Genomic DNA, 25024 nt, shown 5'->3' on the forward strand with positions numbered 1-25024 from the left:
GGCGGGGCGGCGGGAGGGAGGGAGCCGCTCACAGGAACCCTCCAAAAAAAAGATGGCGGCGGGCTCGGATCTGCTGGATGAGGTTTTCCTGAACGCTGAGGTGGATGAGAAGGTGGTGAGCGACCTGGTCGGCTCCCTCGAGTCCCAGCTGGCGGCCTCGGGCCACCACCACCAGCACCACAATGCGCAGGAGCCCCTCAGGGCCGCGGGGGGGCTGCTGGGCAACCATGTTGTGAGCGGCAGCAGCGGCAGCAGCAGCCCGAGCCCGAGCCCTGGAGGAGGAGTAGTAGTAGGAGGCAATGCTAATGTCCAAACAGAGAGCCCCGGCGGCGGCGGCGGCGGCGGCACCAGCGGCAGCACCACCACCGCCAAGATGGGACTCAGTGGCCCCGAGATCACCAAGCCAGGTAACCCTGGGCGCAGCGGGGGAGGGGACGGGGGGGCGCCTCCTCGGGAGCAGGGGCCCCCCCCCCTCCTCCCCCCCCTCTCTTGCCTCCCCTCTTTCTTGAGACATGACTGCCTTGCCTCCCTCCTGGATCTCTCTCTCTATCCCTGTCCCCCCCTCTCTGTTTTCTTCTTTTCTCTCCCCCCCCCATTTTCCCTCCTTTTTCTCGTTGTTGTTTTGACCCCGTCCCTCGCTCCCACCCCCCCCCCCCCCCCTTTGCAAGACAGTATTTTCGGCTGGGACTCCGCTGCATCAAGAACGGAGACAGATTTTTGTTGGGATTCATAGGCATGTTTTTTGGCCCGGGGGTGGCTTTGGCTCCTGACCATTTATGCCCCCCCTTTCCTTTTATTTTTTTACTTTCAGTGTTTGCCTTTAATTATGTCATGCCCGGTCTTCTGATAGCTCGGAGTTGGTTTGCTGAATCGAGAAGGGGGGGGGGATTCTTAACGGTGTGACTTCAGTACCTTCTGTCCCCCACCCTCTCATGATCTCTGTTTCCCTCCTCCCTGTCTCATAGAAAAAAGGAAATTTGTGTTGTTTACAGGGGAGGAGTCCCCTCCTCTCCCTGTACATAATGCTTTTCTGGAGCTGTCTGAATTCTTCTTTGCCCTCCCTGCTCTCTGTTGCTGAAGTGCAAGGGAGGGGGGGGTGTTATTAATCGTGACACATGCTTCCCCTGAGAAGAGGAAGTGATGGGGGGCTCTTTGAGGGTCAGGTACCCTCCTTTGCTCTAAGGGTCATACCCTCATTTTAATTTTTTCCCCCTTCCTTCCTTTTTCAAACAATATGCCAAGCTCTGGTCTGGCAGGGAATCTGAATGTAGCCCCTTTGGCATGTGGGGCTGGGAGAGATGACAGTCCGCCTGCAAATGTTTCCCCTCTTTACTCCAAGAGGTGGGATGTGGAGGGTATCACAACTTTAGGTCCCGTCTCTCAATTTCACAGGTCAGGGGCATTTTAAGAGAGAGAGAGAGAGAGAGAGAACACTACTTGGCTTTTTCTCCTGATGTGATTGGTGTTCCCCCTCTTCTCCGTGTCTTTTCTCCCCCCCCCTGCTTTCTTGCTGCTGTGAAATATTCCGTGGATGTTGTTGCCTGTCATGACACCAGGTTAGTAAAGCGGGATCTCCGAGGAAGAAGAAGACCCCTCCCCTAGCTGTGATTTGTGTGACATTGTCTGTCTGATTACAGTGCTCCTTGCTTGTGTTTTCTAAACGCGGGGCCTGGAGAGCGAGTGGTAATGCCAGACCTTGCGAAAGACCGTGGCTTTTCTGGGTGCAGATTTAAAAACAAAAAAACACTTTATTATATGTGTTTTCCTTTGATTGTAGGAGCAACAGTCAAAATGTCAGGGATTCAATGTGTGCCGTGTGTGTGTTTAGGAAGGAGGGTGAAGTCCTTGCACTCTGCCATGCGACCTCTTCTCTGGTGTTGTCTGTGTGACAGGTCTTGTTCAGCCAGGAAAGATGTAGCCACAGGGTTCTGCTGTTGCAGATCCGTGTGTGTGTGTGTGTGTGAAGCAGAGGTGGGGGGGGTTTAGAGGTTTCCCCCTATGTACTTTTCTCTGTCTGCCTCCCACTCTCTTTGCTTTTCTCTCCCCCCCCCCCAATGCAGCTGCAAGAATGGAATAGTATGTTATCAGACTTGGAGCTACAGGATCCAAAGGAAACACCTCTTCTTAAGAGCTCATTTCATGTTTTACGTGTGGGCTGCTTTTAAAAAAAATTGGAGGAGGTTCTGATTGGCTATTAAGTCTCGTGCTGCTGGGATCTGGCAGTAGGAGGGACAGTAGGGCGGACTTTTTAATTTCTCAAATGGGTTATAATATTATGCTCCCCCCCCCATGTCTTGCTTCAGTGCAGAGAGATGCTTTGGCACAAGGGAAACACAGTTCCTTCTTGACTTACATAGCCATTTCCTCATCTTCTCTCATATATAGAAATGTTTTTCTCCCCCCATTTAACCACCTCCTTCTTGTTTGCAGGAGCTGGGGGTGTGCAAGGGAGCGTTATCAATCATAACGCCCGGTCCCAGGGTTCCAGTCTGGATGGGGCCACCCCAACCAGCGCCAGTGCTGCTGCGGGAGTCCAAGGTGGATCTGAAACGGCTGTCGCCCCAGGGACCCTCAGCCAGGGCAAATCGGTGGTGATCAGTACCATGGCAACCGCTCTGTCTACCAGGAATGGAAAAATCGGGACCACGGCCGTGCAGACTCTGAATGGGAGTAACGTGGTGATGAACTCTCACCATTCAGGGAGTGCTTCTTTTTCGGCCACCCCTGTGACGGCGAACCCTGCCGTCATCCCCGCCATCACCCCTCTTGTTAACAACGGACCGGGAAGCGTGGGGAAGGTAAACACCGTCAATGCCGTTTTGCCGGCTGCTTCTAATACCGTCATCCAGACTTCTTTCCTTGGCACCGGGGTGTCCTCTGCCTCTTCGCCCTCCCCTACGGTGATCTCCTCACAACAGCCCCCGAGCATCGGGACCGGGGGGCCAACTGTAGCATTGGTGAGGCCACCCATTCACACGGTGGGACCCTCGGTGGCCGCCGCCACCCAGAATGGGAGCAATACTGTGATCAACTCAACCATCAGCGTGGGGAGCTTTCCACCCACGGCTGTCACTGCCGCCACTGTGGGGTCCGGCGTCTCCCTCCAGACGTCTCTTGTGAACAGCCAGCCGGGTTCTGGTGTGCCGGCTGCCCCCGCCACGCAGGTCATCAAATCGGAATCTCCTAAAACCATTGTGCAGGCGGTAACTCAACAGCAGACTCTGGCTGCTGGTGGCCAGCCCAGTACTACGGGGGGTAATATGATCATTGGGCAAACTATGCAAGCCGGGCTGCCCAACGTGGCTCCTAATCCTGGCGGGGTACCTCCTGTGCCTCCGGGTACCCCCACGGGCCTGGCAAAGGGGGCTGCCAATACGGTGGCCCAGAGCCTGCCGAGGACTCCGACGGCAACCACGAGTGGAATCAGAGCAACTTTGGCTCCCACTGTCTTAGCACCTCGTCTGCCTCAGCCTCCTCAGAATCCCACAAACATCCAGAACTTTCAGTTGCCGCCAGGTAAGTAAAGACCGGAGTCACCTTCCTCTTTCTCCGTTGGCGTGTGCGTTGTTGGTTTATTGCTAAAAAGAAGGCAAAAGGCCTTGCTTCTGCTTTCATGTGGGACTGGGCCGCTCGCGCCCCGAGGGCCTTACTGGATATTGGTGTGCTGGTTTGTCCTGACTAGTCCAGTTATGATAGTCCGAATGCCAAAAAACAGTCAATGGGCGTCTCGTGTATGTTCGCTCTACCGATCTTGGCTCTCAAACGGCTCTCCCCAAAGGTGAAAAATGAAAGTTGGTAATGAGAAATCAAAGCCAACTTTGTTTTCAAAATAAAGCCTAGGCACTTTTCTTGCTTATTTTTAGCCTTAGCTGTTTTAGTTTCAGGTTTACTGACACGATAAATCGGGGGCTAGAAAGGTAACTCGGTTTCAGGAGGGCCTGCGAATTGCGCAGTTAGCAATCGCACAGATGGTTTCTGCTTTTTTGAAGAGCGGCATGGCACCTCTGTGCTGAGTGTGGTGTTTCAGGGGACCAAAGAGCGCTGATATAGATCCCAATAAGAAAATAGAGTGATATGTGTGTGTGTGTGGGCGAGCGTTAATTGCAAGCAAAGCAGCAGACAGTATAGCGAAGTGCTGTGCGAGTGATTTGCATGAAGGTGTCCTGTCTGATATGTCGTAGCACCTTTTGGCTTAGGCTCTTTCCCCTCCAACTGTCACTGTGCCAGTGACCCTTACAGTTTGGGAGCAAGTCTGCTTTCCTGTACTCCTTGATAAAAATGATACACAATGTGCTTTAGTCTTTGATGGTTTAGAACCAGCATGTCTGGAGTGTGACATGTCCTCGCCTCACCCTGTTGAGCTTAGTGCTGTTGAACGTGCAGTAGTGAAGCTCATGTTTTGGTGCTGAGATGCCACATGGGTGAGAGCTTCTGTAGTCCTAGGTCTAATAGAGCTGGATTAATTTCATCCCACTTCCCACCCACCCCTTTCTTCTCAAAGCTAGTCTTTCCCGGGCCCCGAAGCCTTAATTTTGAGACCTCTGAATGGAAACATTTTAAATAATAGTAAACGTTTATTTGTATGTCATTTCCTGCTCTTCCTGAGTATTTCATGGGAGCTTTATCAGGACTTGCCACATGTTGTCAGTCCCTCACACTGATATCTCTTTGGTCAGCGTTTTCGTAGCGTGGAATCCCTGTGCAAATCAGAACTGCGGGGTGGAATCCTCATATCCACCGGTTTTACCTGGATTCTGTTTTGATGTCACTCATGGTAGTAGCTGACACATATAGCTGGATACCCCCCTCCCAAGCCATATTGCAAGGTGGCATTATGGCTACACAAAGCACATCTAATTAAATTTTTATTATTACTACCTAATGAAATCAATGGGGTGCGTACGCTCAGTGTGCTTCATTTCAGTGGATCTTTGAGTTGGCAAAATTAATTTCTTGGTTGAAACTGTACTAGGCGAAGCGCTTAGTCTGATGTGTTTATCACGTATAAGAGACCAGCAGCCCTGTTTATAGTGTCCTACTGTACTTTACTAATACAGTAGCATGTCAGATGCAGTAACAAATGGCCTTGCTTGGTTCGTTGAGGGTTGTTGGCCAACTCTTCCTTGAAGGCCACTAGGTATTCAGACAACTTCGTGCACTTGTACGGGACAGGAAGGTAATGGGCTGAACCCAGTCCCCTCTCTCAGGAACAGCATTTTGGGGGACTCGGTGGGTCGCAGTGAGGCAGAGAATTGTTGAAATCACCCCCTTTCTTCTGCTGGTGGAAGATGGGTTCATGCTGGTGGTGAAAAGCAACCTTTAGATTCAGTGACAGTATTCTTAAAAGTTAGTTTTGTGCCAGGAAACTTTTCTTGCCACGCTTTGTTGTATTCTTAACTTGAAAGGGGGATCATGCTGGTGGTGAAAAGCAACCTTCAGGTTCAGTGACAGTATTCTTAAAACTTTTCTTGCCATGCTTTGTTGTATTCTTAACTTGAAAGGGGGAACAGGTATCAACACTCTTTTCCTTTCTGTCCTATACCGTCTTTATAATCTTTTCACAATAAATGTGAAGAAATAAATAATAAAATAATTTATATGGAATTCAAAGACTGGATGCTAATAAGAGCAAAACTGTCCATTTGGTCCCAGGGTATGGTCAGAAAACACATGCTATAGTAATATTGCTGAAGCTAAGCACATATAGGTTAGCTCCAGGGCAGGGGAGAATGCTGCCTTGAGTTCCAAAATGAAAGGTGTATGTGTGTAGATTTAGTAAATAAACAAAACCTTGTTCATTAGGGAGGAGGAGTATGTCACTGTAGTCCTCCTCAAACACCCCCCCTGGAAAGTGCCTGATTTTCTGGCCTGTACTTAATGCCTCTGTACTCTCTGAGTGACTGTTGTTAACAATTGAAGGGGGTGTACTAGGTATTTATAATGCATAGTTAACTTAATGATTCCACTACCACAAAATTTGTTGGCTGTTAACTTTGAAAGGACTAGGCAAGTTCTTGGCTTATCAGTTGCTCTTCGTAAAGGTAGCTCATTGGAACCTCCAAGTATGTACCTCTAAATACCAGATGCTGGGTGGGGACAGACAATGGAGAGGGCTTTTGCCTTCATGACCAGCTGGTCACTATTATAAGAAGAGTGGTGGTCTACACGAACCCCTGGTTTGATGCAGTACCACCCCAAAGCACGACAACAACACTAAGCTGTGCTAACAACATTGTTACAGTTGTGATGAGGTACCAAAAAATTATAAAACAAGTCTTGCCGTTTAAAAGAAGTGTTGGCTTGCTAAAATGTACTCAGAATCTTGAGTTTGTTTCCTCTGTAGGACTTTTTGACTCACAATAGAATCTAAACATCTCCCTCTGACTTGTGGTAGGATAGATTAAGGCTGCGATCCTGTGCTGCCTTAGTTGGAAACAAGAATCACTGTACTCAGTTGGATGCTGCGAGGTAAACATACATAAGCTCAGACTGCATGTTTCTCAAATGCAACTCTTGTGCTATACTCAAGGTGGCATGACATTTTACTGGGGGGGTGAACCCTCACTTGCTTATGAACTCAACCCTTACAAACCAGGTAGTCAGCTTCGTTGATTTATTATTTACCGTATGTAATCGTCTTTCTGTGATGATGCTCACACAACAAAAATTACAAGGAAAGGATTAAAAAAGGTAAAGCCAAGTACATAAGCTCAGGCTGCATGTTTCTCAAATGCAACTCTTGTACTATACTCAAGGTGGCATGACATTTTAGCATGACATTTTACGGGGGGGGGGGACGGGGACCCTCACTTGCTTATGAACTCAGCCCTTACAAGCCAGGTAGTCAGCTTCGTTGATTGATTATTTACTGTATGTAATCGTCTTTCTGTGATGACACTCACACAACCAAAAATTACAAGGAAAGGATTAAAAAAGGTAAAGCCAACAAAAAGTGGCAGAAAAACATAAACGTTGCTAAACGTCAGGTCAGTTGAGGACAGAGATGGTTTTAAGAACTGTCATACAGCAAGTCAACCCCCAGCTCTCTTCCACTGAGCGAGAGTGCCCCATAATTTGGGGGGAGTGCCCATAGTTCAGTTAAAGAGCATCTGCTTTGCATGCGGTAGGCCCCAAATTCAATCCCCGGCACGTCCAATTAAGGAATCTCAGGCAAAAGGGGCTGTGATAAGGGTGTCAGAATTTTCGATTTTGGTGTGTGACCCAATTATCAAAGGTGTTTCGCCACCTAAAAAGAGATGACCCAGTTGCAGGAATCTCAAGCATTAGGTTTCTCTCTCTCTCTCTCTTGCCCCCCCCCTTCTCATGCCACTGTAGTATGCCTAAAATTTCTAATGGAATTCTACATGCCGGCATATTAATGGGCAAAGAGGTTTATTTTAATGAGAACATGAATTATTGCAGAGTTCCATAAAGTGGAGCACCTGCTCCCTAGGAGAACTCTGAAAACCTGGCCAGGGGAGAGGGTGGGACTCAGATTGGGGGAAACCACAGCTCTTCCTCCTGCTTCGGTGGCTCAATACTGACTGATTAGTGTAGGGAGAGTTGTGGGGGGTAGAGGTGTGTCCCCAGGTTAGATCTGAGCATATTTCAAAGTGAGGTGATATGGTTCAGTGCTCCCAAACATCAGGGGTGTTTTGAGGTGCTGAAGGGGGCAATTAAGAACTGTGTTCCAAATAAATTTCACAGCCAGGATAGAGTCAGGTGACCCTGAAAATGTATTGAAATTTGAGGGGGGGAATGAAAGGGCCGTGGCTTGGCATGCAGGTCCAATAAATAATTGCTACTAACTGTAATAAATCTTAAAGATGCAAATCAGAAGCGATTCTGATCTACCCGAAGTCTTAAAACGCTGGGATAGCATCCCTAGAGTAGTCATAGGTGTGTGCAGCTTCATTAGTTTCAGAGAGGTGGATGCACTTAAGATGAATAATTCGATTTTGGTTTCAGTAGGGTATCTCCCCTGGGTTTAGGAAGTGCCTCCCCCTCCCAATACCTTGGCATATTTCCTGTGAAGGATTGCTCTGTCTGAAGGTGGAATGTGGGAGATAAAAGGCTTGTGCTTGAGGTTAAGAAAATATCCACTTAAGTGACTTGAATGGAATTTTGCATCGTACAGGGATTTTTGATCAGCATATTTGGGATCTGAAGGAATCCCCCCCCCCCCCCGTGTTTAAATTGCCAGTTACTCTCTGTGTGTTTGTGTATATACCCCTTCCCATATGCTATGGAGATTGGGTCATATACTTAACTTGTGTGTTTGACTAAATTGATTGAATTATTTGCTGTCATGAGGCATATTCATGTCTTCGTGTAGCATACTATGATTGGTGGGTGCGTGCTGTAGAGTTGTACAAATATGACTGAATGTGCTTCTCGGTGAGGGCTGTACTATTTGGTCTCTAAGTCCTTTCCAGTGCAATACGATTCAGAGTTACTCCATCCCATTGAAATGATGCTTAGACTCGAGTAACTCTATAGAGTTGCACAGCCTTAGCCCAACCTACCTTGCAGGGTTGTTGTGAGGATAAAGTGGAGGAGCGAAGAATGATGGGTCCCCATTAGGGAGAAAGGCAGGTTATAAATAGAGTGAGTGAACATATCCCCCCCGTGCAGAATAGGATGTGCACAATAAATGCAGTTACCCAGAAGTAGCCCATGCCACTGAAAATCTAAAGGGTTTGTGCATAATGCCGTGATTTGTTTATACAGAAGGCTTGTACAACTGTTTGTACAAAACAGTGCTCTGTCTGTGCTTCCAAAAACCCTGCCCTTGACTTCTAGAGCTGTGAACTGTCTTCATGTGCTTCTAGACTTTTTTGAAAGTACGGTTTTTCAGGACTAAAGTTCATTGCAAACTGGAGAACACACACTTGTGTCTGCTGGAACAGGGTTTTATTGATATTTTTTACACATCCACATTTCTTACATATACACAATATTTCTTACACGTGTGGAAGAACTGGATCTTGAAGTCTCTGTTCTAACATGGGACTATGAGGTTAACAGAAGACGGTTTCCTGTGACGCTGGGCATGTAAGAAAAATGACATTTTAAATATTACGCTATACATGTGGCATCAAGACCACCTGAATGATGCCTGCTTGGGCCATGGATCCCTGTTATGCTAACACTGCATGCGTCTGTGAGAAATGTAGGTTAAATAAGTCCGTGTCTGTATGGAATGCCATACAAGTTAATTGTTTTTAAGTTTGCATGTACATTCGCTAAATTAGTCCATTGTTAAATGGCACCATTGTTGTTGACTTTTATGCTGGAAACTCCTTTTCTAGGACTTCTGTCTAGTATCAAAATGTCAAAACCCACCTTTTCCATGCGGCTTGTGATGTGTAACCCTTTAGTTCAGGGGTGTCAAACATAAGGCCCAGGGCCCGGATGCGGCCCGTCCAGGGCTTTTATGCAGCCCGCAAGCATCTAGTGTAAGGGAGGGAACAGGAGACTGCTTCGGGGGGGGGGGGAGGGGGCAGAGCCACACGGCTGTGTGGCTTCCGCATGGCAGAATAACTTTGTCTGCGGCAGTCAAGCAGTGTAGGAGCATCTGCCCAGTGCTGCACCACTGGTTGTCCAGTCCACCCATGTGGGTTTTCCTTTGCACCTCCCTCCCAGTGCATGAGGGCTTGCAGTGAGGATACACCAACTCAGAGGTTACCAGCTGCTGTCCTTACAATTTATATATTTGGTACCTGTCATTACGTTTTATGGCACATATGGTTCGGCCCAACAAGGTGACATTTATGTCCGATCCAGCCCTCGTAACAAGTGAGTTTGACACCTCTGCTTTAGTTCTTGCTTCAGCTGAAACAAATGCCTAAGCAGAAGTAACTGAGTTTGCTTGGGTTCATTCCCTATTATAGCTTCTACTCCCCCCCTCCCTTCCAGTCCCTCCCCTCTCTCTGTTATCCCCTCATTGTCAGCACTTCGATAGTGAGCTATTTGGTCCAGCTATCTTGTCTGTCTTCCTTTTTCATTCAAGAGCTTACAGTCCATAAAGCCCCTCTACTAAATAAAGCAATGCTAATTAAAAAAAAAATTAGTGGTCGGATCCAAAGCAGCCCTTGCATCAGTGGGAGATACTCCCCTGATCCTTCGAAGCATCTCTTTTGCAGGTAAAGAGGGCTGCCAGAGAAGGGGAAGGCAGGAAAGCTGTGTTATGTGTGCAGAGTTCAACAGAAACAGCCGCGTGCGTCCAGGTTTTCTTATTGCTCTGACTATCAAGTCTGAAAAGCTATCAGGTTTACCTGGGTTTCAGTAGGTTGGATGCCAGGGCCTGTGAATTTAATTCACAGGGTCTGCAAATCTAACTGTTTTGCCAACACACCCATTTTCCAGCAAAGAACTTTAAAGGGAGGCTCCAATGTGGTAATTGCTGACCTAGAATTCATCAAGAAGTTTGATATCACTCAAGGACTTAAGATTCCTCAATCATTACAGATCCTAATTAGTTGAACAAAACTGGGGGGATTGTGTTAATACCAGTGGGTCAGCCGTGTTGGTCTGAAGCAGCAGAACAAATTTAGAGTCCAGTGGCACTTTTAAAACCAACAAAGTTTTATTCAAGGTATGAGCTTTCATGTGCATGGCATACTTTTTCAAATATATTTGAAGGAATGTACCTTCCAATGTATTTGAAGTGTGTGTGCAGACACAAGCTCATACCTTGAATAAAACTTTGTTGGTCTTAAATGTGCCCCTGGACTCTAAATTTGTGTTAATACCAATCACTGCTATTATGACTTGTCTTCCTGCCCTTAAATATATTTGCATTTGATGTAATCATCACACTTGATACTTCCTGTGTTTCGTGGCCCTTTGACCCTTCTGTTTAGAACTTTGTTCATCATAACCTTGTGTGGTATGTGTATATTATAGATACATGTTTACTTTGTAGGGACTCACCACATGCATTTGACAAAAGTGTGCTCTAGATCTATGAAAGCTTATTCTGGAATAAATTTGAGTCCTTAGGGTGCCACAGAACTGTTTATTTTTGTCCCAACATAGCTACCAATGTTCCCTCTAAGCTGTGGAGTCTCATGAGCAAAAATTCTACTTTGTGAACTCCTGGCATTAAAGTTGTGAGCGTGCCATTTGGCTACTGCATAAATTAAGTTCGCTCTGGAGCCCACCTCCCTGAGCTGAGACAAAAATGTGTGAGCCGGAGGCTACAAAACTGTGAGCTAGCTCACTATAACTCAGCTTAGAGGGAACACTGGTAGCTACTTCTCTGCAATCAGTACAGCACTGGGCTCCTAAGTATTACAAATATTTTTTTTTCAACCCCAAGAAGAAAAGATTGTGAAAAGATGTGTCAGGTTTTTGAAATAGCAGCTGTTTGTTTGTGTTCTTTAATTTGCATTAGTGGAATTTTGCTACAGAAAGATTTATTTATACATTCGGCTTATATACCGCCCTGACCCCGAAGGGTCTCTGGGCGGTTTACATACAAAGTCTAAGTCTACTTTCCCTATCTACGGCCACATGGTACAGGGGCTGCCTACCGGCACCCAGGTGGTGAGGCTTGCTGTTCTCCGGCTTGGCTCCTATTTCTTCCGGCGGTCACAATCTGGAACATCATGCAAGACTGCTCAACCTTTTCATGGGGCAGATGATAGTAACTGGGTGCTTTAACTTCCAAACTGAATTGTCAAACCATTTGTAGAAATCCCTGGAAGTAAAAAGCAGTTTAAGTGTTTCAGTTGGGGAAGGAAGAAATGGTGACAGAAGCTGGGACTGGAATGGACCTGGACAGGCATCCTGTCTGTCTGTTTCAAGACCAGACTTGAGCTGCGTCCCATGTGCGTGGAATTACTCCTTCTGGATTTTGGCTGTTGTCTAAAGAGACACTTGTCATTGAAATTTTTTTTTAAAGGAAACAGTCAGCTGCTATTTGATGCCTACTTGGTGAATTCTATTATGTTTTACTGCTTGCTGGTCTCCTTAAAGCCCCTAGAGGAATCAACTTAATAACTTAAAGATCTGTTATTTGTATGTTTTATATTTTTGTTTTTTTCTGATGTAGTGCAGGTTTGGAACGTGTCACAAAACAGTCAAGGGGTTCCACAGTGTTTTAGTAATGGCCAGGAAGTATTTCATTAACTTTGTATCTGAATCGAGAGATTGTTCACACATTATGTGTTACCCTTGGGCTGCTCTAAGACCCCCTTTATGCATACCTGCACTGGCATGGTTACTGCTGCTTCTGCAGTTGCTACTACGCTTTTCCCGGTACAGATGTGTGGTAGCTTGGAATCAGCAATTACTTCTGTTTAAAACAGCTTGCAAATATTACTTAGTTATTTCTGACCTTTGCAGAAACTCGAAAAGAACTGTGGAAGTGAGCCGAAGCAATTTGGTGACACGTACAATGACTTTTTTTAAATTAAAAAAAATATTCATTCTACCAACTTGTTTATGTACAAACTTAACTTTACTCTTGAGAGGAGGTATCACTTGCAGACGCTTGTGTTTGTAAGTACACTGAAGTCTTAAATTATTGCTTCTAGAGGCTGAGGTTTTGCCTCGTAAAATAAGCTTCTGCTTGTGTAAGTGCCATGTGCCTGTTGTTACAGCATTCTTGGAGGACTTGTGAAAACCAAACTGACTAGCCTACCATTATCATGACAATATGGTGACCTCAAGAGTTCGACTCTCTGGTTCCCGCAGCTGATAACGCTATGCTTGCTGTCCTGCTAAACTTCTGAGCTCGGTTTAAAAATGTATTGCGAGTCCTGCATTAGAGCCAGTCGAGATGTTGCTTCCATCACAGCAAGGGATTATCTCTGTAGTGAGTTTCCCACCTGCTGGCTGCATTGCAGAGCAGAACTCTCTCAGGGAGTTGGGGCCATTATACCGCTTGTTTCCATTGCTGGCGGTCAGTGACCAACAGGGATGGAGAAACTGCAGAACAGGAGTTGTGCTTCATGACACACCCGGAAGGTGAGATGTGTTGCCTGGAGACCCAGATTTCTTTGGTCGCTAGCCCAGAGCTTGGCAACGTCTTCTTCATTCAGACCCAGAGATGTGGGGTGGAGAAATTTCCTGATTCTTATATTTTCCCATGGAATATTTTCTGCCCCATGAATGTAAATAACATCTGTTTGTTTATCTGTAGTGTCTGGGGCTGCTGTGCTGCAGATCAGTCCTGTTAAATGTGACTAAACGTGGGATACGAAGTGTGGGCAAACCCCAGTGCTTTTACAAGTTCCAGGCTTGTATGTGGTATATTTGCCTTCTCTGGCTAACATTATTTAAAAACTGCTATCATTGGTCAGGTATAGCTTGAGAGAGGCCATGTTGGTAAGCAGTAGAAGAACTGTATTCAAGTCCAGTAGTACCTTAAGGTAAAGGTTTTGAATCTGACTCTAGGGGGCGGTGCTCATCTCCGTTTCCAAGCCGAAGAGCCAGCGCTGTCCGAAGACATTTCTGTGGTCATGTGGCCAGCATGACTAAACACCAAGGCACACAAGTGGTACCTTAGAGACCAACAAAGTTGTTCAGGGTATAAGCTTTCAAGAGTCAAAGCTCCCTTGGTCAGATATTTGACAAATGGAGCTTTAACTCTCAAAACCTCATACCCCGAAAATCTTGTTTCTCTTTAAAGTTCCGCTAGGCTTGAAATTAATTAAATATGTCAGTTATTTCTATATTTCTGGAAAACCCCACATCACTGTCCAAACTCAATAGTTCTAGAAGATAAAGGGCTCCAGTTTTAACTTAATTTCCCGAAAGTAATTATTAGATTGTTTAGGGCAGTAGAGGCCAAATGGCAGCTGCTGGACGCATTGCCTTGACCGCTGATATTTTTTGCAGTAGAAGCTAAAGTCAACTTGGGAAAGAATCTCTGGTGAAGGAGACTCCCTGCCCTTCCAAACTCATGGCGGTTCCAAAACCAGTGGAAACTGGAGGGCCCTTAATACTTTCCGGGAATATCCCTGTCAACAGAGAGCAGCGCACAACAGCGCCTCCCTCAGCTGCTGGGGAGTCAGGAGGGAATGAAGGGTATTGGGTCAGCGTGGGGCCTCAAGCAGTGGGGGCAGAAGGGAACTGTGTTTGAACGGAACTCTTCCAGCCAATGTGTGCCCTGTGAGGGCCTATCCTCCCAAGTCTGGTTTCTCCATACCCCATAGAATTCCTTTGGCAATGAGGGGGCTCAGTGCAACCTCCTCCATTACTTATTTGCAAGCAATAACTTTTTCATCATATTGCAAATCAAGTAACCTTCAAGAAGTTGTTGTTCAGTCGCACAGTTGAGTCCGACTCTTCGTGACCCCATGGACCACATCGTGCCAGGCCCTCCCGTCTTCTGTCCCGCTCCGGAGTTTGTTTAATTTCATGTTTGTTGCATCGATAACACTGTCTGACCATCTCATCCATTGCTGTCCCCTTCTTCTTCTTTGACCGTCAGTCTTTCCCAGCATCAGGGTCTTCTTCTCCAGTGCGTGCTCCCTTCTCATTTGGTGGCCAAAGTGTTCGAGCTTCAGCTTCAGTATCTGGCCTTCCAGGGAACAGTCAGGGTTGATGTCTTTTAGGATTGACTGATTTGATCTCCTTGCAGTCCAAGGGACTCTCAAGAGTCTTCTCCAACACAATAATTCGAAAGCATCTATTCTTCGGCGCTCGTCCTTCCTTATAGTCCAACTCTCACAGCTCTCACTTCTTCAAGTAGCTCAGTGCTAAAAGTACATACAAATACAGAAATCTCAGAAATGTTGAGCATCTTTTCTTTTCAATGTTCACCTTGTCAAATTTTTCAAGCCTCTCTCCGTAACTATGAGGGCTAGAATTTACAAAAATTAAAATGCTGCTAAGCTTATTAGGGTTCCAGTAAAGGGCTGGGCGTCACAGAATGGTTTTGAGCACGCCACGTTCAGAGGCAGTAAACCTTGAGAGCCACCTGGTATAGTGGTTAAGAGCAGTGGACTCTAAGCTGGAGGACTGGGTTTGATTCCCCACTCCTCCAAATGAATCCTGCTGGGTGACCTTGGGCCAGTCACAGTTCAAACTCTCTTAGCCCCACCAACCTCACAAGGTGTTTGTTGTGGGGAGGGGGAGGGAAGGAGATCGTAAACTGCTTTGAGAGTCCTTAAGGTAGAGGAAAGCAAGGTATAAAACCCAGCTCTTCCCTGAATACCAGTGCTAGGAGTCAGTATTGGAGAAGCCTCTCTATGCTCTGTTGTTGTCCCTCTATAGTAACTGACTGGTCACTGTTTGAGACAGGTTTCTGGACTTGATGAACCACACATCTGACCCAGCTGGGCTCTTCTTCTGTTCTCATGTACATGATTGCAACTCTACACAATTACACTAGATAGCCATTCTCTTGTTTGCCGGATTTATAAACACAGTAAAAACAAAAATATCTTTGCATATAGAAGAAGAGCTGGATTTATACCCCAACCTTTGCTCAGAGTCTGAGAGTGGCTTACAATCTCCTTCCCTTCCTCTCCCCACAACAGATATCCTGTGAGGTAGGTGGGGCTGAGAGAGCTCTGAGATAACGGCTCTTGAGAGAACTGCGACTGACTGAAGGTCACTGAGCTGGCTTCATGTGGAGGAGGAGTGGGGAATCAAACCCGGTTCTCCAGATTAGAGTCTGCCACTCTTAACCACTACACCAAACTGGCAATAGGTTATATTGTTGATGATCATTAAAATATAGGCAGACCTGGAAACAGACAATGTAATGATTTGGCAACAAGCTCTTTAACTGTATCAGCAGTGTGTTATGCCCCAGTATACCTTACAACGGTGACATAGAGATTGTTTCAGATTATGCCACAAGGTTCAGCACAGCTCCAAAAACTTCCTCCACCACAGGGCTCTTTATTTATTTGCTCTTTGTGGTGGCATGCAGGACGTTACCAGAGGTGTATGCCAAAGCTACTGCACATAAGCTGTGCATGGAATCATAAAGGGGCAACTGCAACTTGAGAACTGGTTTCCAGAATGCTATAGATGCTGGCATGGTAGAAATGGCAAGTGTTCCCCAGGACAGCGTTGTACATTTTCCCATTTGGTCTGTGGTACATGCAGAAGTACTTGTTGTATTTGCCCTGACCTGGATGGCCCAGGCTAGACCAATCTCGTCAGATCTCAGAAGCTAAGCAGGGTTGGCCCTGGTTAGCGTTAGGATGGGAGACCTCCAAGGAAGCCCAGGGTCGCTATGCAGAGGCAGGTAATGGCAAACCACCTCTGAACATCTCTCTCCTTAAAAACCCTACGGGGTTACCATAAGTTGGCTGTGACTTGATGGTACTTTCTACCACCAGTTGCAGAAACTTCAGTCCTGTTTGGTTTGCAGAGCAAGCAGGAACCATGGGCTGGATCCAGATTAAATTTTCTCATGGCAGACTGGACCTTTCTTGTCTCCCCCTTCCCAATAATTTCCACCAAATGGGGACCCTGAGGCAGGGGTAAATAGGTGGAAACTTCCATTTTAGTCTGGATCCATCCCTGTGCATTACAGCCAGGGACACTTCATTGAGGCAGGATTCTCGGGCACGTTTACAAGCATGCTGAGAGTTGGCATGATACAGTGGCTGGGGCATCAGATAAGGATCTGGGAGATCAGGTTTGTATCCGAAGTGTGCCATGAAGTTTGCTGGGTGACTTTGGGCCAGTCACTCTCTCTCTCACACAAAATCGTTGTGATGATAAAATGGAAGAGGGAGGAGTGATGAGCTTCTTTGATGAAGGGTGGAGTAAAATGTACTAAATCAGTACCATCGTTCTCACATCTACATTTACTGGAGAGCCAGTCTGTGTCAAAACCCACAGCCAACAACGAAGTACACGCATTCAGGAACGGTAATACTTTTATTGCAGAGCTATAGATGCAGTAACATAAGCACTGTTAAGAATGGCGGCGGCCCCTTGGGCATAATAGGATATAGGGTGTTCGTATGCACCCCCCCCCAGAGCACTGGCCAATTAGGCACCTTCCCGCGTGCGGGATAAAGCTTGGAGACCGTTAGGTAGCTAAAGCTGAGAACCAACACTCTCCCATGGCACCTAGGAAAAACCTAGATGATACCGCTTCCTCCTGCACATCTGTATAGATAAGCATTTCTGGTGCAAAGCAGAAAAAGCACAGAAAGGAATGCAGTAGCAATTAACCAGACACAGACTGAGCTCCCCAACCCCCATGGCAGCATAGCTGGCAGTTTGGTGTAGTGGTTAGGAGCGCAGACTCTAATCTGGGAGAACTGGGTTTGCTGCCTGTGTGGCCGAGGCCAACATCATTCTCACATCTACATCTATTGGAGAGCCAGTTTGGTGTAGTGGTTAGGAGTGCAGACTCTAATCTGGGAGAACCGGGTTTGATTCCCCTACTCCTCCACATGCAGCTGCTGGTGTGACCTTGGGTCACTTACAAGTTATTTCAGAGCTGTTCTCTTGGGAGCAGTTCTCGAAAAAGCTCTCTCAGCCCCACCTACCTCACAGGGTGTCTGTTGTGGGGAGGGGAAAGGGAAGGAGATTGTAAACTGCTCTGAGACTTCCTTCCAGTAGTGAAGGGCAGGGTATAAATCCAATCTCTTCTCTCTCTTCTACATGGTAAGGTTTGTATGTGTTTGCTAATCTTGCCTTACTCCAATCTCAGCTATAATCACCCAGTTCTTATACATCTTAACTGGTCCTTCCTGACAACCAACCCCTCCCCATATGTAATAGTTGAAGAGATTCTGTTCTCCGTATCTGAAGAAGTGTGCTTTGCACACGAAAGCTTATACCTTGAATTAAACTTTGTTGGTCTTAAAGGTGCCTGTGGACTCAAACTTTGTTCTAAATCACTAAATACAAAAACCAGCTCCCATGAGATGCCTTTGACACGTGGGGCGGAAAACTTCACACTACTGGTTGAATTCTGTAACGCCTTTCTATTAAGTCTTCTGGCCACAGAGTGTGGATCCAACAGAGAAAATCTGGTTCTTTTCTCTCTCTCCTTCTCAGGATGTCTTTCTTGGTCAAAGGAAGACTCAGAGGAGGGGGACTTTTAGGATCCAACCTACCGTATCTGTATATTCAAATTCCATCACTTAAAAAGCATTTCACTAGATTAATTAGTAACTTAATGAATGGATTCAGTGCCCATCAAATTGCGTTGTTTTAAAGAGCCAGCTTTGTGTAGTGGTTAGTGCCAGACGTGGATCTGGACGATCCGGGTCCAAGGCCTTACTCTGCCATGAAAGCAGGCTGGGTATAAATACAAACAAACAATAAATATCCTCAGACTAACCTACCTCATAGGGGTCAGGTGGGTAGCCGTGCTGGTCTGATGTAGCAGGACACAGTTGGAGTCCAGTGGCAGCTTGGTTGCCATTTCCTTCTCCAGTGGATCACGTTTTTTCTGAGTTCTCTGCTGTGGCCTGCCTGTCCTGGGTGGCCCTCCACAGCATAGCCCACAGCCTCATCGAACCACGCAAGCCCCCTTGCCCCGGCGAGGCAGTGATCCATGAGGGAGACCTTTAAGACCAACAAAGTTTAATTCAAGGTATAAGCTTTTGTGTGCAGGCACGATGGAGGCAAGGCGGACGATATAAGCTGCTTTCGGTCCCCACTGGGGAGAAGGGCAAGGTATGAATCAAGTTAACTAGATGAAATTGTAGTTAACTCTTTCAGGCAACTGTCCCTTCCTGGCATATAATACTGTAAACTTGCAGCAGGTAGAGCCATTGACCAAAGAGGGGGGGGGGGCAAGGAACGCTGGAAAGTTGTGCTCCCTTCCTCCCAAGAAGAATACCATCCTGGAAAGATCATCTTAGCCCCATCTGAATAGAAACACTGGTTTCATTCTGACGTTTTTCAGGCAGGTCTTCCTCCTGCACCTATTCCCTTGTGTGGGTTTTTTCTTTATGTTCCTTTTAAGTTGGTAAAGCCTCCCTACAGAGGCCTCTGTCTCATGACTATATGAGCGACTCTAGGGGACAATTGTCTGAAATCTGGCCTAGAAATCATAATCAGTAAATCAACCATCATCTAGTCAATAAGAGCACGGCTGGAGCTGTTCTGACTGGGAATCACCTCAGTCTGAACTGGAAACAGCAAGAAGTATAAGCGCTTCAGACAATGCCGTTGAAACCGAAGGTGCCCTCAGCAGAAGTTAAATTCTGCCAGAGATTAGTGGGAGTTCAGCCACAACTCTTGGGCTGGGCTAAATTTAGTATGTTCACAGATTTCAGTGCCAATTTTTATATATATAAAAAAAGGAATATATTGTTTATTTATCATCTCTTGTGAAATATTCTAAGTATTAACCTTTTAAAATAAAGCTTTGATTTTGTTTGAAGATGACATTTAAGCCATGTTAAGTGTGTGGTGTTAAATCTCTCCCCCCCCCCTGTCTGTTACAATTCAGCTACTTGAAGATGGGGGGGGGGAAGAAACTTTTGAGGCAGTCCTATAGCAAGTAAAATTAGTGTACTGTACTTGTTAAAAGTTTGTTTACTAAATGCAAGTAGAATTAAATCAATATGTTGTCGAAGGCTTGCACGGCCGGAGTTCATTAGTTGTTGTAGATTTTCCGGGCTGTATGGCCGTGGTCTTGGCGTTGTAGGACCTGACGTTTCGCCAGCAGCTGTGACGGGCATCCTTAGAGGTATAAACACCGAAAGATGGAATACTCTCTATGTCAATGTGAGAAGCAAAATGGTAGGCAGGTAATTTATATCTACTCAGGAAGGTGGGGCAGGGCTGAGTCATTAGTTTCCAGTTAATCCCATTGTATCAAAAAAACTGTGCTGGGAAGCCATCCCCTCTTCCCCCCTCCCCATTGGGAAAGAAGACCATTAGCATTCCTGAGATGTTATGTAAGAGTTGGAGGGTCCCTAAGGTCAGGGAAAGGTAGCAAATGTCAAGAGAGAGGAATAATCCATGACCTGAAGCTGGAAGCTCAGGTAGCTTGCTCTAACCTTCACTGGATATTGCAGTAGGTTCATTATTACCAACGTTAAGTGCGCATTCTTCTTTCTCTTAGAGGAGGTGCAGTGCCAGCTCTCTTAGTCCAAGAGCCTCTAGGCGGTGTAGTGCTTGGAGACGTCACTGTCTCATCCTGGAAGTAGAGTTCAGTGGTTGTTTTGCTTGTACATGGAATCCGGGCTCTCTGTTACCTCCACAGAAGACAGGTGCCATTTGTGACACTCTTGGCTGTCTCGTGATGGCTGGATCCGATCCAAAGGTTTATTCTGGCATAGGTCACAGAATGGACGTTGGGTGTGAATGCGAGCAGCGGTGTTTCCTCGTAGGCCTCTTCCAGGCTGCTTTCTGACGTCCCCGGTAGTCTTGCGCATGGCCAATCAATTTGGGGGCCTCTGTTGGGTCAGTATTGTGATGACTAAAACAGATGCCCCCCCCCCACGTTAAAGTCAAGTCAGTTGTGTGCTCCTTTACGGACCAGAACAATATCGGGAAGAACTCTTTGGTAAATATTGTCTTACAGGTCTGCCACCGGCAAAAGATTGATTAAAGTAATTTGCTTCTGTTTAGACCATAAACTTTTACATTTCCCACAAGGAGATTCAACAGTAATGAAGGCGTGTAGGAGTCCCCCAGAACGTTCTTCTGTTCTGTGTCTCCATAATTATTTGGAGACATTCACTTGGCTGTATTGCACTTGCTTCCTGCCTGCTATAGAGAGTTGCTTCCTAGAGAGGAATTAATCCTCTTCATGGCAGAAAAGGGCATAAAGGGAAAAGGGGGTTTGCGGATCTAAAAGGACTGTTCTCTGACAGTAATCTGCAAATGAAATTGTGCAGGCAAACTGCCCTCTTCCTATCCCTTAGATTAAGTAAGAAAAGAAGGGAGTTAAAGCTTGTTAAATGCTTGTCAAATTGAAGTGATTCCTTAGTACTTGAAAGGGAACTTCAAAGGAATACCAGGGCTGGGAGGCAGAGACAGGTAGTATCAAGCCACCTCTCTGAAACGTCCAGTTTAAAAAGGTAAGGTAGGAGGTGGTGTGAAAGACCTCTGCCTGAGATTCTGGAAAGCTGCTGCCGGTCTGAGTAGACAGTACTGACCGTGATGGACCAATGGTCTGATTCAGTGTAAGGCAGCTGCTTTGACCTAACGCAGATGTAAAGGAAGCTGTCCTTTAACTGTGGATAAGAGATTGTCTGCAGTCCTGTGCACACCTGTTCCCAGTCTAAGCTTTGCATAAGATTGTACTGTGAAAGCTGTCTGCACATCAGCTTTTTTTGGGATATAAATTGCTCTGTTCTGCCATAGCGTTCTGAGAGCCAGTTTGGTGTAGTGGTTAAGTGTGCAGACTCTAATCTGGGAGAACCGGGTTTGATTTCCCTCTCCTCTGCATGCAGCTGCTGGTGTGACCTTGGGTCAGTTACAAGTTCTTTCAGAGCTGTTCTCTCAAGGGCAGTTCTCTCAGCCCCACGTACTTCACAGGGTGTCTATTGTGGGGAGGGGACGGGAAAGGAGATTGTAAGCTGCTCTGAGACTCCTTTGGGTAGTGAAAGGCGGGGTGTAAATCCAGTCTCCTCCTCCTCCTCCTCTCCAACCATGTTTCCCCTCTTAACCATGATATTAAGGTGAAACATTACATTACATTACACTTTCAGCTTATATACCGCTCCTTCCCGAGGGCTCGGAGCGGTTTACAGAGAACATTTAAACCATCCTAACTAGGGCCACAGTGCAAGGGGAGAGATGAGTGCCTACCAGGCACCCGCAGCAGGGTTTTTTCTTTCTTTCTTTGTTGGTCTTTCGGCTCTTTTTTTTAATTCCGTGGTGGGTTCTTTCCGTAAACCTGGTTAACTGCAAGTTAATGTAGGTACCAACTTAACTGAGCAGGGGAGGAGGACGTGGCAGGGTACATGATTCCGTGACCTCTTCCCATTCTCTTACCCGTGGTTAAGAGAGTAACCCCGTTGTGCCATGAAGAACGGCCAGTTGGGGCTTGGTAGCAATCTTCTGCAATAAGGAGTATGGGTTCTGTTATATTTCCCATTAGACTCGCCTTGCCAATTCTTGGGTGAAATTACGTTGAGCGGTAGAAGTGCTTTGAGTTCCCTACCTGTAGGTTAAGTAAGAGTTATCTGTTTATATCAGATTCAGATCTGGCAGGCTTTGTTCGCAACAAGGGAATGGAAAGTTTCAGCGCTGAGTGAAGCCTAAGCATGTACACACACGAACCGATGTCTCTAATCTCAGTGGGACCCCCGCGGGCTTTCAAAGAGGGGAGAGTGGCCTAGTCACTAGTTTGAAAAATTTAAATAGGAAATTGGGTGTACGAAAGTATTTTGGGTTGATTACTGAGGAATGGCTGAATATACTTTCAGGGTATCCCCCCCCCCCCCCCCCCCCCCCCACCGGGGTCCCCCCCCCCCCCCTCACACACTGTATTTTAATTTAGATGTCAGTGCCTGTGATATTTTACCTCGGAGTTCTCCACTTAAATGTCAGTGGTGATGATTCTCACTTGAGGGATGTACAGCAAACCTTTTTGGAACTAAAGTATCTGCCTGATGGAGTCAAGAAACAAATTGACACAGCCAGAATGATACCCAGAGAAAACCTGTTGCAAGACAGACCCCAAAGAGACAATAACAGAACACCGCTAGTGGTCACATACAGCTCTCAACTCAAAAGAGTCCAACACATCATCAGTTACTTCCAATGTCTACTGGATAATGGCAGTGTGCTTTCACGAGTACTGGGGGGGTGGGGCAAACCTTCTCAAGCACACAGACAGCCCCCCCAATCCCAAACAACTCCTCACTCACAACAATACAGCATCTAATTTTAACATTGACACTGGTACCAGAGCGTGTAATAAACCCAGATGCCAACTTTACTGCCATATACACTCAGACAACACAATCACTGGACCTGACAACATCAACTATACCATCTTAAGCTTATTCACTTGGTCATCTTCTAACATTGTGTATGCCATTAAATGCCAACAATGCCCTTCAGTTCTCTACATAGGACAAACAGGTCACACTCTGTGCCAAAGGATAAATGGACACAAATCTGACATCAACAATCACAAAACTGAGAAACCTGTAGGAGAACATTTCACGTTGTCAGGGCACTCAATGGGAGACCTCAAAGTAGCTGTTTTATTACAAAGGAATGTCAGAAACAGACTGGAACGGGAGATTGCTGAATTACAAGTTATTACAACACTCAGGACAATAGAACCAACTGGGGTTAACAGAGATATCGGCTTCTTATCTCACTACACATTCTACTCAGTTCTTACTTATACGCAGAAATTAAACTTTGCTGGTCTTAAATGGGCCACCAGACTCAAACTTGATTCTCACATCTGTTGTTAACTCCTTTATTATCTGTATGCCAATTTGCTGCTATTTACCTGTCCTACCAAATGTGTTATTCCAATCTTACCTGTATTTATTGCTCAGTTATTGACTCTAATTATCTCTTCCTGGCAACTAACCCCCTCCACCTGCATATCTGAGGAAATCTGTTTCAGTTTATGTGAAGAAATGTGCACATGCTGAGTCTCTGTTCTCACATGTACCCAGGGTTGAGCTTGGTTTGTCTTGGGGATGCCACTGGACTCCGGCTTCATTCTCACATCTCTTGCATTTCTGTGCTAATTTGCTTCCATTCATGGATCTTGCCAGCCACCTGGTCCAATTTCAGCCCTACTTATCCATCTTGGCTGTAACTGGCCCTTCCTAACAGCACCCCCCCCCTCTTTTTCCTGTAAGTGGGGCTTGAGGAGATTTCATTTTATTGTGTCTGATGAAGAGTGCTTGCACACAAAAGCTTATGCTTTGAATAAAACTTTGTTAGTATTTATTAAACCATTTATACCCCATGTTCATATTTTTAAAACAGCATTCAGTGTCTTTTCTGAACTTTCATTACCACAAACTCCTTCACATCTCCTAAACTCATGCTTATGTGTGCATTTGTTCTTCATTCTCGGGGGGGGGGGCTCCTCTGGTCTCTGCACCCCTGTCTGCTTACCAGTGGGTTCAGGAAAAGCTTTTGTCCCTAACAATTGATGTATTGAGGACATTTTAATGCCACTGTTTGAGAGTCCTATTCAAGTTGGTTTACAAGGAAAAGCACATAAAATCATCATGTTTAGGCGGCGAGCAGATTTTAGCTCGCCCGCGGAGCCTGATGGACCCGATGCGGCTTCAGACGGCTCTGTGGGATCCGATGCCCCCTGACGGTTCGTTAGATGAGCTTGTGGAGGATTGGCATAGCCGATTCACCACGGCCATCGACGTGATCGCTCCTCAGCGCCCTTGGCGCCCTCACTCTAGGCTGGCCCCTGGTATACCCAGGGGTTGCGGCTTATGAAACAGGAGCTCAGACAGCTAGAGAGACAGTGGCGCCGAGCTCGCAACGAGGCTACAAGAGCATCTTATAGGACGTTTATGAGATCCTATGAGATGGCAGTCAAGGCTGTGAAGAGAGATTTCTACACAGCCAGGGTTGCGTCCGCTAGCTCACGCCCGGCCCAATTATTTATGACGATTCGGTCATTGACGGCACTGCCTCAGGGCAGACAAAACAGTAGGGAATTGGATATCGGCTGTGAGGCTTTTGCGAGCTATTTTGCGGATAAAGTCTTGACGCTCCGCCGCGACCTCCCCGCAACAGTTGAGACAGTAAGCGAACTTGAGGCCCCTTGCGCGGCTTCGCCAGAGTTGGAAAGTTTCGACCAACTCAGCTTGGAGGAAGTTGATAGGGCGCTCGCAGCTGTGTGCCCAACCACTTGCAGCCTGGATCTGTGCCCCTCCTGGCTCATTAAAGCGGGCCACGAGGGGTTTCGAGGTGCCTTGAGGGAGATAATCAACAAGTCCCTGTCAGAGGGGCGGTTCTCCGAGGCACTCAAGGAAGCAATGTTCTGCCCTCTCCTAAAAAAAGCCAATGCTGGACCTGGCCGAATTGGCCAGCTATCGACCGGTGTCCAATTTGCCCTATTTGGGCAAATTGATTGAGAGGGCAGTGGTGACACAGCTGCAGGGCTTCCTAGATGACACTTCCG

General features: G+C 46.5%; 1 protein-coding gene across 1 annotated transcript in view; it reads left to right on the forward strand.

Moving 5' to 3' along the window:
* Positions 1–52: 52 nt before the first annotated feature.
* TAF4 (TATA-box binding protein associated factor 4) overlaps positions 53–25024 on the forward strand; it is a 129046-nt gene continuing 104074 nt past the window's right edge. The window contains exons 1-2 of the mRNA XM_015406134.1: positions 53–407; positions 2431–3516. Coding sequence (XP_015261620.1) covers positions 53–407; positions 2431–3516 — 1441 coding nt within the window. The remainder of the gene's footprint in view (positions 408–2430; positions 3517–25024) is intronic.

Source organism: Gekko japonicus, unplaced genomic scaffold, assembly GCF_001447785.1.
Source record: "Gekko japonicus isolate JY-2015 unplaced genomic scaffold, Gekko_japonicus_V1.1 scaffold946, whole genome shotgun sequence".
Taxonomy (NCBI): Eukaryota; Metazoa; Chordata; class Lepidosauria; order Squamata; family Gekkonidae; genus Gekko; species Gekko japonicus.